This window comes from Dermacentor albipictus, chromosome 6, assembly GCF_038994185.2.
Source record: "Dermacentor albipictus isolate Rhodes 1998 colony chromosome 6, USDA_Dalb.pri_finalv2, whole genome shotgun sequence".
Classification (NCBI taxonomy): Eukaryota; Metazoa; Arthropoda; class Arachnida; order Ixodida; family Ixodidae; genus Dermacentor; species Dermacentor albipictus.
In genome coordinates, this window is record NC_091826.1 from 90,703,091 (window position 1) to 90,717,757 (window position 14,667).

Genomic DNA, 14,667 nt, shown 5'->3' on the forward strand with positions numbered 1-14,667 from the left:
GCAATAAAATAATATATTTGGAATTACCCAAATGTCTGAAGGCATTTCAGGCAATACATTGCATTTTTATTTTTTCTCTCTATATATAATCCTTACATTAACAAAGCCGTTACGCTGTGTAGTAGCCAAGGCAAGGTCTTTTGCTCTTTCAGTACACATGGTCCGCATAAACGTGCACACAAGTGACAAGCGTGTTCATCTCTGTTCACCTCTGACTTGTCCGCTGTTCTCCCAGAGTTTCGGTGTATCGCACTGCTAGAAAACTGCAAGACATGACAACACGGCAGAGCATCTTGCAAGACCCGGTGCTACTAAATCAACTTAATTGGAGGGACCTAGAGGACATTTTGCTGTGTGAAGTTTTTGGTAGCACACGGAGAGACCCGCTTTCGGCCAACGGACTTTTGAACATGGATACCATGGACGCTGGTGTTTTCAGATCGTATTTCCGGTTTGAAAAAAACGACATATCAAGGCTTCATAATGCCTTAAGGATGCCAGCTGTCATCAAAACAGCTCAACGAGTGACTGTGCCAGGAGAGGAGAGTTTGTGTATTACGCTACGCCGGCTCTCGTACCCCAACAGGCTGTGCGATCTGGAGCACCTTTTTGGGAGGCATTATTCAGTTATATCATCAGTGACAAATATCGTTCTTTCGCACATCGAAAGCAACTTCAAACACCTTTTGAAGGACGTGAACAGTCACTCCTGGCTTGACATCCCTACCTTGGAGGAATTCTCACAGGTTGGTAGCAGACATTTTGGTTCGTGCCCGTCATTATTTATTTATATTTTTTTCACACCTAAACTTTGCAGGCCGTGCATTCCAAAGGTGCACCCCTGGATAACTGTTGGGGCTTCATCGACGGCACCGCGAGGGCTATCTGCCGCCCGTCGACAAATCAGAAGATGTTTTTTTCCGGGCACAAGCGCACCCATGCTGTAAAGTACCAGTCGATCATGTGTCCAAACGGCATAATCTGCCAATTAAATGGACCGTACTTCGGCAGCCGACATGATGCAGGTGAGTTGATCCAACAGAGACGAGAGTTCCTATTCGCAAGTTGTTACTAGACGTGATCGACGCAGCCGTCATGTTCAGTAACATGCTCATTGGCATAAATGCATTCACAATCAAGGACGGTACATTTTCAGTAAGCAGCAGTTAACGAAGGTTAGCAAAATAATACATGTGGTAAAGTACATAAGCAAGAACATCAACTTGTCGTGCAGCCTTGAAAAACCTTGTATTGCTCTTTCTGAAAAAGTTTCTGTAAAATATTTTTCTCGTGCCAGGAATGAGAATGCCCTGGATTACGTTGAGCTAAAATTCAACAGTTTTCAAGGCTCATATGTTTGTAACACATGTATTTCAAAAAGGTAATAATTATGCTAAGTAGGCAGACAAAAACAAGTACGTTTTCAAGAAATATCAAACTACTGTACGGCAACATTTTAAAATATAACTCTAAACTGTTTAGAAGGGAAGGGCACTTAAACAAATAATTTTTCATAATTTGTAGCAACTTGCGGCAGGGCAATGTTATTTGATAAAGCAAATGTAGCTATACAATGAGTGTGTATGAATGTATGCGTGATAAAATGAGAAAATTGTAGCAATGCTGAATACTGAACGAACTTTAATTAGGGCTCTCATGAGAAAACCAGTTTATTTCCTAACGACTGAAGCAATTTGAAAATAAAAATTTTTATTAAGACCTGCGACAACTCCTGAGAACATTCTATGGTTAACTTTTTTATTTCAATCTTGCTTATCAGTAATTGTAAATTCAATGCAAATACATGAAGCGGTCTGCGCTGGACGCATGAAAGAAGACGAAGGAAGGTGCTAGGGGAGAAGTGAGAAGGAAGAAGTTGGAATAAAATGGCGGACGACACCCGTCTCACTTAGATGATGTCATTTCTGTTGCCGTTCTAGTTAGGAACGCTACATTTTGGCGCAGCCGACAGTTTTCGAAGACCAGCGATGCGGGTGACGTTTTTCGTCGACCAGGCGTCATCAGAGTCTGTTGTGTTCACCCGATACCAAGTGCACGGTGAGCCAGCGACGGACCTTCCTCTTGAAGTTAGTTCTACCGCGCTGATCAACGTGGTACTGCAACAAGCTGCAATCAGCCGCCAAGCCCTCGTGCAAACAGGATCGGTGACAGTGAATCTACAACTGCAGACACTGAGCGAACTCGTTCTGGAACCCATACGACGTGGCACCCTCAAAGAGGAAACGCCTGCCGGGAAGGTGAGCCGAGACTTGAGTGTTATGGAACTGCAAAGGAACATTATGCAACAGATCGAAATAATGAGAACTTTCGTCCAAGCGCTTAGTCGAGAGCAGTCAGCACGGAGTATTGTTGAACCAGATGTTTTTGAAGGAAAATCGCAAAATGCACACTACTGGCTGTGTTTTTTCGAGTACGCCTGTGACAAGAATCTGTGGCACTCCGACGACACAAAGATTTTGCATATGCGCCGCTATTTGGGCGGTATAGCCAGAAAATGGTATGACGTGCAACTCATGGATTATGGAACAACATGTTGGGAACTGTGGAAAAGCAACTTTTTAGGGGCTTTCGAAGGCAACGCAGTAGAAAGATGGGATGCGGCACTGCGGTTCAGTTATACAGATGGCTCTCTGCTTGAGTACTGTCTTGAGAAGCGTCGCCTGTTGTATTCTGCAGAACCGAAGCTGTCGTCTTCTGCTGTTGTAGCTTTGATAACGCAAGGGTTGTGTATCGAGATCCGTAGTCATGTCCAGCTCAAAGGTCCAAGAACGTTTGATGACCTTCTGAACTTTCTACAGACCTCAGTGCCAAGAATTACATCGAGAAGACAGCCAGATGGTAGAACAGAGCAACTTGATTCCAATCTAGAGTCGTTGCCGTCAACTGAATGTGAACACAGCTTCATAAACAAATCTCTGGGAAGCGTAAATCATGACTGTGAGGATGGTGAAGAACCAATTACCGCAGTTCACGGCAACCTACTTCCACATAATCTGTCTACGTGCATCACAAGCCCCAGAAAAAGAGCTTCAGTGAGACAGTATATTTGGTGTCGTCAAGCTTATTGTACGCCACCATTAAGGTAGATGGCATTGAAGTGAAGGCTCTCGTTGACAGTGGAGCTTCGGTATCTATTATCAACAAGACTCGAGTGGATGCCAGTCGTCTGCACGCTGGTAGAACATTGCGTGTCCAAGCCTACGATGGGTCAGTGACCATGCATAGCGAATGGGTAACCCTGGCTATTGAATTTCAAGGAAATGCTATTACCAGTGACGTATTGGCCATTCCCAATGTCACCTACGATTTTCTTTTGTCCCGTCCAGACATGAAAAAACTTAAGATGAACCTCTATTGGGATGACAAGGTAATGGCCGAAGACACGATAAGAACAGAAGACCCTGGTGAAGAACCTAGTGTATCAAGGCTAATTTTTCACCACGAAGCCATCAAGACTAAGTATCCAGAGCTTATATGCATAGGAAGCTGCCCTCCAGCAATGAAATCTCATGTCGTTCCTTTCGAGCTCGCAGATAAAACAGTGGTTCGTAGAACCCCCTATAATATGTCCAGAGATAAAAAGGTGTGGCTGAAAAAGGAGTTGCAAGAAATGTTAGACGCAGGTATCATCCGGCCTTCTGTATCCCCATTTGCTTCTCCTATCACTATTGCACCTAAAGAAGACGGGACATTCCGCCTCTGCACAGACTACCGGGCTCTCAATCGTCAAACTGAATTGATACCTTATCCAATGCCGAGAATCGACGACATCATTGACGAAACCGGTGGTTGCCATTGGTTTTCACGAATAGATCTCTGCAAGGGCTTTTGGCAGATTCCACTAAGTGAAGAAACGAAGAAGTACACCGCGTTCATAACCCCATTTGACTTGTTTGAGTACAACCGCCTACCATTTGGTTGGAAAAACTCCCCTGCGTGGTTTCAGAAGATTATGACGGACATTCTGAAACCTTACCTGGGCACATTTTGCAATGTGTACATCGACGACATCATCATCTACTCAAAGACAAAGGACGAACACCGTAGTCATCTTTCAAAAGTTCTTCATGCCCTCAGTCTTGCCCAACTCAAAGTCAACTTCAAGAAAAGTGCGTTCTTTCAAGATACCGTAGTATTTCTTGGCAGGGTGTTTGATGGACAGACTAAAAGCACCAAGCAAGAATCGGTAGAGAGAATCTCCAAGCTGGTAAAGCCTTATGATGTGCACTCCCTGCGCGTTTTTCTTGGCCTTGCAGGACACTTCCGGGCGTTTATCAAAGACTACGCACTGAGAACAAGGTGCCCCACACGTTTAACTCAGAAAGACGTGCCTTTTCATTGGGACGAGAAGTGCGAAGCTGTCTATCGTGAGCTTGTAAAACTAATATCGTCGGACCCCATCTTGCGAATACCGGATTTTTCCTTGCCTTTCGTGCTGAACACGGACGCATCACATTATGCTACCGGTGCAGTTCTATACCAGAAGCCATCCAAACAAGCTGATCAAACCAAACACTACGTCGTGGGGTACTACAGCTATACCCTGAAACCCGCCGAAATCAATTACTGTACCACAGAAAAGGAAGCTCTGGCCGTCTTAAAAGCTGTGCAGTACTTTCGTACTTACCTGGAAGGTGCCAAATTCATACTTTTCACGGACCATCAAGCATTGACTCAACTTCTGAGCATGGCCCAGCCAAGAGGCCGCATTGCTAGATGGGTGAACTATCTGCAACAATTTGATTTCGTAATTTCGCACCGTCCTGGCCCACTCCTCACTGACGCTGACGCACTATCAAGATTACTTGTACAGGAATCAAGCAATAATCCAGATACAATCAATCATATTAAGCTATGGGAAGGTACAGAAGAGCTCCAGTTTATCAATGGAAGGTATCACGTACCACCAACTATGATTCCAAGGATTCTTCATCTATACCACGACACCCCTGAATCGGGTGGACATGATGGCTTCTGGCGCACTTATAAGAAATTGCTCATGAGATTCACATGGCCGGGCATGAAAAACGACATCAGCCATTACATCCGCACATGCCACCTATGCCAGGTGAACAAAGTTAAATTCAAGCAATCGACAGACGTTATGACAAACCCTGAATATTCAAGCATCCCGTTCGAAGTAATTCATTTGGACTTCGCGGAGCTCAAAAAGAAGGGGGAAGGAGTCAAGCGAACGCAAGCTTTCTTGCTCTCCATAGATGAGTGCACACGGACGATTGCGGCTAAAGCTGGCAAAGAAGACGCAAACAGCGTAATAGACCTCCTCAAAGCTGAGTGTTTTAAACACATAAAGACGCTCGTCTGCGACAACGGGCCGGCTTTTCGGAGTGCCAAATTATCAAAGTGGGCCCAGGAGCACGGCATCATGATAAAGTATTCTTCTCCATACCACCCGGCAGCAAACGGCCTAGCGGAACGTGCCATACGAGACATCAAACAGTATCTGAAGATGTATCCAGACTTTGCCGGTGGCTGGAAGTGCTGTCTCGAGGCCGCTGTGAAGCATCACAACAGATCATACACCACGAGTTTAGGCTGCAGCCCTCATTTTGTAACTTCAGGTACAGCGCCCATACTTCCTGCAGATCGTGAGCTAGGTCTCCTAGAGAACCTCGAACTTGCGGAAGTAAGGAAAACTGTCAAAGAACAGGAGATCTACAAGCGCCGCATGAAGCGAAACTTTGATAAAAGGCACAGTAGCGAGATACCGGACATACAGCCTGGAGACTATGTCCTTGTAAGGAAAGGAGCTGTGCCCTCAAATTCAAAATATTGCGGACCATTTCAAGTTATTAAGACTGCATGCCAGCATGGAATATTGAAGAATGCCTGGTACGCCGGAGCCTCGGGCCAAACGGAGTGCGCCGCTATTGGAAACGTATTCAAGTATTACCCCAGGAGGTGTAATTAAAAGAAATCCGGAAGAGTGAAGCGGTCTGCGCTGGACGCATGAAAGAAGACGAAGGAAGGTGCTAGGGGAGAAGTGAGAAGGAAGAAGTTGGAATAAAATGGCGGACGACACCCGTCTCACTTAGATGATGTCATTTCTGTTGCCGTTCGAGTTAGGAACCCTACAATACATTTTACGGGGTGTGCAACTGTCACATTTGTGAGGAGTAATTAGTTTTGTTAAACAAAATTCTGAAAAGGTGCAAGCAGTGCAGGTTGTCTGCCGCGTTGCACACGCTGCAAGGTTCAAGGGTGCACTGCACCATGTCAGCACCTTGCCTTGCACCCCATGCAATCGAGGACCCAATTGCAGGCGGCACAGCTGTACTGCAGAGTATAGGGACCTATGTGCAGAGAAACTTGGCTGAATAGGGATAGACCTGTAGGTTGGTTTACCTTGTGTACTTTGAGACGGCACAGATAATAACATGCAACATATAAAGCTAGGTGATGCAACTGATAAAACAGTCTACTATTGCCTATTTTGTCTTGGTTGCAGCGGTTTTGGGAGATGGCATCATATTCTGAGTTCAAAAACCACTTTGTGATCTTGCAGGTATACTCCGAATAAGTAGGACCTATGAAAACCTAGAAAAACTTGTCCAGGGCCACAGCTATTGCATCTATGGTGATCCTGCATATCCCCTGAGGCCACTGTTGCTGAAGCCCTACAGCGCAACATCTTCTAGTGGGCACCAGTTGCTATTCAACAAGCAAATAAGCAAAGTGCGCCAAGCTGTTGAATGGGGTTTTGGCAAGATTGCTGGCTTATTTGCATTTGTTGACTTTCGAAAAAATCAAAAACTGTACCGCCAGAATTTGCCGCAAATGTACAAAGTAAGTGCTCTTCTGGCCAACTGCCACACCTGCCTCTATGGCTCACAGGTGTCCACTTACTTTGGTCTTGAGCCACCAGCCTTGGAAATGTACCTGAATTTGCGGTGAAATCACCTAGCCGAAAGGTGAGATGATGGGGTACGTGCTCGAATTCTGACTGACGTGCCCAGTCAAAATGCTCTGCTAGCAGCGTCGACTGCCGAGGATCTGAGGATTACCTATATTCAGGCACCAGTTATATTCAGACTGGGATACATAGCGCAACAAAATATGACACAGAGACAAGCAGAACTGTATGGTGATGTAACTGATGTACACAGGACGAGCGCTGAGCGCTCGTCCTGTGTTCTGCTTGTCTCTGTGTCATATTTTGTTGCGCTATGTAACCCAGTCTGAATATAACTGGTGCCTGAATATAATCCCCAGATCCTCGGCATTCGACGCTGCTAGCAGAGCATTTTGACTGGGCACGTCAGTCAGAATTCGAGCATGTACCCCATCATCTCACCGCTCGTCCTGTGTTCCGTTTGTCTCTGTGTCATATTTTCTTGCGCTATGTATCCCAGTCTGAATGTATCCCACCAACACACCCAAACTTCTTCCCCACCAGTTATATGTCCAGCTGTGGTGCAGAAGGGCTGCCGATTGGTCAAGTTGGAGTTCCATGGTAACAATAAAATTCAAACAGTGCTAGACGACAGGACCAGAAAGAGGAGGAGACAAACACAGCGCTGAACTTACAACTGATTTATTTGAAGTAAGAAGTCAACATTTATACATACAAAACCGGGCACGCATGTGCCCGGTCATACATCGATGATCAGATACAAACTCCGGACAGCCAACATACGCACGCGTTGTACCTGCCTTGCAATCTACCCTTTATGCAGCAATGCCATTTCTTTCGCTGACAAGGTTAAAGATGTTTTGCTAACGCAACTATTAGATTTTCTGATGATATGGAATGCTTCAGTGACTTCTCTGGTAGCCTTGTCACTATGAAAAAATAACAATTGTGTATCGTCAAACAAAGGTACGCATTTACAAATACTGCAACGCTTTGCCAGGTTAGTGTCTTTTTTGTCCAATGAATTGGCATGCTCCATTAGTCTAATATTGATGCAACGGCCTGTCTGGCATATGTAAGTTTGACCACAAGATAAAGGAATTGGGTAGACAGCGCCCTTCTTGCAACTGATGTACTTATTGACATGATTTACCTTGCATGCAGCATACCATTTAAAGCCTTCCTGCTTCCTCTGGAATGCTGCCCCTAATTTACCCAGCTTCATCGGAGCAGAAAAAACTACCCTCACACCATACTTGGCCCCTACCCTCTTAAAACGATGTGACAACGCGTGCTCATAAGGCAGACAACTTTTTTCCCCACATTTTCTTTGGGCTGTTACGAACATTTCAGCGTTTTTATAATCTTATTAGCACCAGCCACAATTACAGAATCTGGAAAACCGGCCTCTCTGCATCTCTGGCCTTGGACCATCAGGCTACTGGACATTTGATGAGTACACGATTTTTTGACAGCCATACCAATACATCCTGTTACAATTCCGAATTTAACAAGCTTAGAGTGACAAGACGCGTAGTTTACAAGAGGTTTTTCACTCCTGGGAGCGTATCGCCAGCATACATGGTTAGACAAAAAGGTCAAATTCAGATCTAAGAACTGCAGGTCGTTGCTGTGTGGGATCTCATGTGTGAAGCTCAGTCCAGACCCATGCTTAGTTAGAAAAAACATCGATTAAGTCAGGTACACATTCAGCACCCTTAGACCCAACTAAAATTAGGAAGTCGTTCACGCATCGAACAATTCGAATATACCTTCCATTTAAGTCCTTCTCTACTTTCCTGTCAACATAACTTAGAAAAATGATACTAAGTACTGGGGCAATTTTGGCACCAATACACACCCTCGACTTTTGCTTGAATACTTTGTCTTCCCACATTACATGGGTATTCTCTAAATGAAAGGATAAACGTTCCATGAAAGACCCACTCGAACTGCCAAACTTATTTTGGAATGTGCACTCATCGTGCCCAGTTTTGTACGCATAAATGTTGACTTCTTCAAATAAATCAGCTGCAAGTTCAGCGCCGTGTTTGCCTCCTCTTTCTGGTCCTGTCATCTAGCGCTGTTTGAATTTTATTGTTACCAGCTGTGGTGCCCAGCCAGCATGAAGTTAATTTGCCTGATAGGCGTGTAACTGAGCCGACTGGTTCTATGTAGGCACCTTCACGACAAATGACTGATGTGTGTAGTCCCTATGCTTTCTCCAAAACACCTAATGCTCATGTCTTTGAGCCTTCGTGCTCACATGCATCATCATTATCATCAGCCTGGTTACGCCCACTGCAGAGCAAAGGCCTCTCCCATACTTCTCCAACAACCCCGGTCATGTACTAATTGTGGCCATGCCGTGCCTGCAAACTTCTTTATCTCATCCGCCCACCTAACTTTCTGCCGCCCCCTGCTACCCTTCCCTTGGGATCCAGTCCGTAACCCTTAATGACCATCGGTTATCTTCCCTCCTCATTACATGTCCTGCCCATGCCCATTTCTCTTTCTTGATTTCAACTAAGATGTCATTAACTCGCGTTTGTTCCCTCACCCAATCTGCTCTTTTCTTATCCCTTAACGTTACACCTATCATTCTTCTTTCCATAGCTCGTTGCGTCGTCCTCAATTTGAGTAGAACCCTTTTCGTAAGCCTCCAGGTTTCTGCCCCGTAGGTGAGTACTGGTAAGACACAGCTATTATATACTTTTCTCTTGAGGGATAATGGCAACCTGCTGTTCATGATCTGAGAATGCGTGCCAAATGCTCCCCAGCCCATTCTTATTCTTCTGATTATTTCCTTCTCATGATCCGGATCCGCCGTCACTACCTGCCCTAAGTAGATGTATTCCCTTACGACTTCAGTGCCTCGCTGCCTATTGTAAATTGCTGTCCTCTACCGAGACTGTTAAGCATTACTTTAGTTTTCTGCAGATTAGTTTTCGCTCACATGCAGTTCTTCACAAATCTGCGTTCCCAGCCGTGTCTAAGGAGCGCGTCGATGAATCTTCGGATTCTTTTGAATCTTGTTCGCTGCCCCGAGTCGCCTGACAGGCGCTTCAGTGAGCTAGAAAGCTCAAATTTCAAGTCTTTACCTCCGCCCCCTGTTTTGCCTGGTGGGTGCTTAGCTGAACAGCAAAGCTCAAAAGTAACTTCGGAGCCATTGCTGGCACCTATAACGGGACTTACATGGCAGTCAAGAAGGCGGCACCAGAAACCACACCACTTTTATGATAATGTTTCATGTGTTCATAGTTCCTGTTATTCCTTTGCATTTCTATGTTACATACCTGGACAGGTGTGCAGATATTTTTTTGGGGCTGCTGTGCAGTTCATTGCGTTCTTAGTATTTTCATGTTTGTTCTATTACAGTGCGACTATGGACATAAGTTTGCACTTTCTTGTCTTTATCTGCTTCGCAGTGCAGTTGCAACATAATTTTCTCGTTTTGCGTGTTTGTATTTGCATTGAAAAAAAATGAGTGCTCTATTTTGTCACATTTCTTTTTGTTCTGCAAGGGGGGAGAGTTGGGAGTTACTTTGGCATTGTATAATGTACACCATTAACGAATGTATAGTGATGTTCCTTCCCCTGTCTTACTTTCAAAAAAGAGGGAGATGGTGTTTTTTCGGGGCTTCGGTTTCAGAACTGAAACCCAATATAAGACTATGCTTTGCTATAAAAAAGCTTACTACTTTTGTTGTTCATTGCTCAACCGTGTAAAAAATGAATGTATGTCACTAGAACGTGTTTCCTCGAAAAATTTGTGCTTGTTGGTGTATGATAGAATTGCAAAAAAAATGGTTAAAGGAACAAAAAAGGGATTTTAAACATCAGCTTTATGCACGAAAATGTTTCAAGGGTTCGTTTTCCACAGATTTTTAGTTTGTCCCCTCCAAACTTTTGTTCTTGTCTTCTTGTGTGCACCTTTTTCTTTTTCTACCTTGTGCAGCACTAGTGCAGTCAGAGAAGGACTTTGGCAAATGCTTTGCGAGATAATTTTTTAATTGTGCGAAGGCCACATTCCAATCCAACTTGTGTCATCTGTAAACAAAAAGGGGTTCTCTAATGCGGACTCAGCTAGCTAACCGCGCACTTGGCTAAAACACTAGCTCAGGCCGACAGTGGCCCGCGAATATGCCACTGTGGGCCAGAAAACGCGACGCAAAGCAAGGCTCACGCGTAGACTCGTCCCAAGCGGCTCCCACGCAACAAGGGCACCTCGCGAACTTGGGGGAGCAAGCAGACACACAACCTTTCTCTCGTCGTAAAACGCGGGACTCGAGGCGGAGGGAGATGCCTGCGGTCAGCGAAGGGGGGTCGAACCAGGGGTGGCGGCGAGGCTGCAGGCATGCAGCCCGCCGTTTGTGGGACTGTCTCCTCTATGTCTTCCAGGCACCTCGATTTCTTAGAAAAACAGGGTCTTGTAGTGAAGGCGCGGTGTTCGTTGCCAGTGGCGTAGCTAGGTCGTCTGGCACCCGGGGCCCTTAGCCCTTCCGTCACCCACCTCTCCCCGGGTGTAGTCGACGAAGGCGAGGATATCGACAATTTTCGGGTGTCTTCAGACGTATATGACACCCCCCCCCCCCCCCCTCCCTACTGGCCCCGTGCACCCGGGGCCCACGGCCCCCCGGCCCCCCCTGTTGCTACGCCACTGTTCGTTGCTTACACTCGACCATCCTGCACGATCTCGTCCCAAGAGAGTCTCGTCATTCTCACTCGCTTCCGCACTCGCTGTTCGACGCCAATTTAAACTGTTTCATCTGGCTTACATGGGCGCTCGTGACATGGTCTGCCCGCGTCGACACCTTCGATATTCGTAGGTTCGAGATGCGATATGTGTCTGCAGGCAGCACCTCTGTAACAATGTGCGGGCCTCTGTGTTTAGGTTGCGTGTTCGTAGGCTGTCCTGTGTCCTTAACTGTTTGTGGCCACGGAGGCGGCGATAGTCGATCACCCTCTTGTATGCGCAATCCTTTCTTCTGTGCGAGAAGAACAGGGCTGCTGTACTGGAAACTACTGTCACGGATTAATCCACATGATTTCAGCTCATCAGTAATGTGCTTCAGTACCCGCCTTTCATAGTAAGAGCTGCGGTATGGTGGCTGGAAAACCGGCTTGCTTCCAGGGAGCTCCACGATTTTCATTTCAGCAATGCCGGTGCACCCCAGTTCTTCGATTTGCACTGCACAACAATTATTATGCTTGTTAAGCAACACGCAGGGCTGTGTTTTCTCTTCTCCATAGACGATCGAGCCAACATTACTGTCACTTTGGCTTATTAATTGCAGCGCATGGGCCTCCTCATTGGCAGTCAGTAAAACTTGCTCTGGCATGTTGCAAGGAGCGGGTGTACACTTGAGTTTATTACCTTGCTTCATGGGCAACTTGACGTCGCTGTAGTTCGCAACCGGGTCACTGAAAACATCAGGTTCATCAAGGGAAGGCGTTCCCGACACAGACAGAACCGTCCGAGGGGCAGCCTCAACGCTTTCGCGACCCTTGACGACCTCTCTCAGTCTTTCCAATTCTGCAACAAGACCTGCCAGCTCTTGTGCTTCCCTTTGGTTTAGCAAATGGGCACACCCACCACTACGGACCAGAAGCAAATCGGGCAAGTCAATCACATCCGTACCAATGAAGACGTCCGGTCCAACAAAGGCGTCGTCACTGACTATGTAAAAGTGGACGGCGGGAAGATCAACATCATCGACGTGCACCCTTAAGTCCAGTTCGCCGAGGGATGACCGCTGTCCACCCACACCGCGTATGGCCGCTCCGGGAGGTACCGTAAGCTCCCTGTTCGGCTGCACGGATGGCGTCAGCTTGATCAAGCTCACATCGGCACCCGTATCGAGAAGAGCGGCATCCATTTGCCGTCAATGCAAACGCTTTTGTACAACCTCTTTGAAGGCGTGGTGCGTACAATATTGGTCACGTTCTCTGAGCGGCCCTGATTCGGACAAAATTTCGCGCTGTGCCCATCGTAATTGCACTTCGTGCAGTGAAGTGGCCGCCGTGGCTCAGAACACTGACGCGACAGGTGGCCTGTTTTTTAGCAGTTGTAACAACATACTCCGTCCGCGTGTCGCACTCCTCGCACGGTACTGCTGCGTACAGCATCGTCTACTTCTATTGACGAAGGAAATGGCTGGTGGCCACTGCTCGGTCGGCTTCGGCTGCTGAATCTTTGTGCCGATGGGAATTGCTTTTCGCGGCTTTCTGTAAAATTTTCATATGCTTTGATAGCTTGAAGCAACTCGTCCACACTTCTGTAGCTTCTGTCCCGCAGCGCGAAACTCAATTCAGTCGACCAGAGACATCTGACAATCTCAGTAATTGTGTCCGGCAGACTTAGCTTGACCCTGGTGCACATTCGTTGCTTTTCTCTGACGTACTTCGTCACCTCCTCATCACGACTTTGAACTCGTTCGGCCATTCTCCTCCATAAGTCCGGCAAGCTTTCTTCAGTCACGAAAGCTTATTTAAATGCAGTTTCGAACTCTTGCCACGACTGATGCCTTGTTGCTGACGAGATTAGCCAATCCTTAGCGGGGCCCTGCAGCTTGAGGTGAATTGCAGTTAGGCGTTGTTGTTCAGACCAGTTAGCCAAGTCCGCAACGTGCGAAAATGTTTCCAGCCAATCTTCAGCACTGATTTGGGCGCTGTCCCCGTTAAAGCTTGCGATGGCGGTAGAGGGGTCCGGACTCACATGAACAGTTGTCGCTGTCGAGGGCGGATTCATCCTCTCCATCATGCGGGCCATTGCAGAGAAGGCCTCGGTGAGCTGTCCCAAGATCGCGTTGCTCGGGCCTGAATCCGGCTGGAACAACAGTGTTGAGGAAGCAGGAGTAGAGCAGCCAAGCTCCCGAATTTCCTCCTGCAGTCGCGAAAGCTGGGCGACTTTTTCTTGGAGCTGGTCTGGTGCGTTGCGATCATTGCGTTGCCTGCTGTCTCGTTGGAGCTCGGTGGCGCTTGTCACCTCCTCAGCAGCGCGCGACTGGGCAGCAAGACGTGTGTTGTACGGATGTTCGCCTTCCTGGCTCATCTTGACGGGCTTGTTGGGATTATCGCACTTCTGAATGTAAACAAAAAGGGGTTCTCTAATGCGGACTCAGCTAGCTAACCGCGCACTTGGCTAAAACACTAGCTCAGGCCGACAGTGGCCCGCGAATATGCCACTGTGGGCCAGAAAACGTGACGCAAAGCAAGGCTCCCGCGTAGACTCAGCCCAAGCGGCTCCCACGCAACAAGGGCACCTCGCGAACTTGGGGGAGCAAGCAGACATACAACCTTTCTCTTTGAAATGCAACTTTACTCTCTCCGCCACAGGCTACTGTACACCGCCAGGGTCGTAAAACGCGAAACTCGAGGCGGAGGGAGATGCCTGCGGTCAGCGAAGGGGGGTCGAACCAGTGGTGGCGGCGAGGCTGCAGGCATGCAGCCCGCCGCTTGTGGGACTGTCTCCTCTATGTCTTCCAGGCACCTCGATTTCTTAGAAAAACAGGGTCTTGTAGTGAAGGCGCAGTGTTCGTTGCTTACACATCATATCTAGTGTGCCTGTACTGCCATTGTTGAAGTGACTGAGTGTCGCTAGAGCAAACACGTCTAAGCAAATAATAAGAAGTGATACCTTTGTAAGAAATCCAGTATCGCACTTGGCGGCATGCCTTAAAGAGCCCCTAAACCCATGTTACCTCAAAAATTTGTTGTTCAACAGTGTATCAACAACAGCAAAGTGTATTGCTGCTGTGTTCATAAAAAAT

The 14,667-nt window shown here is 47.0% G+C and overlaps 1 protein-coding gene across 1 annotated transcript; it reads left to right on the forward strand.

The window, feature by feature from the left end:
• The first annotated feature begins 272 nt into the window (after nt 1–272).
• On the forward strand, nt 273–6,936 carry LOC139047063 (uncharacterized). Its single transcript, XM_070521014.1, has 3 exons — nt 273–746; nt 818–1,025; nt 6,548–6,936. Exons 1-3 carry the CDS (start codon nt 273–275, stop codon nt 6,934–6,936), a joined length of 1,071 nt encoding a protein of 356 aa, XP_070377115.1.
• The last annotated feature ends 7,731 nt before the right edge of the window (nt 6,937–14,667 follow it).

Coding starts and splice junctions, on each gene's coding strand:
- LOC139047063 (XM_070521014.1), top strand. CDS start 273: ATGACAACACGGCAGAGCATCTTGCAAGACCCGGTGCTACTAAATCAA. Junction 747..817: donor CCTTGGAGGAATTCTCACAG/GTTGGTAGCAGA, acceptor TAAACTTTGCAG/GCCGTGCATTCCAAAGGTGC. Junction 1,026..6,547: donor CGGCAGCCGACATGATGCAG/GTGAGTTGATCC, acceptor GTGATCTTGCAG/GTATACTCCGAATAAGTAGG.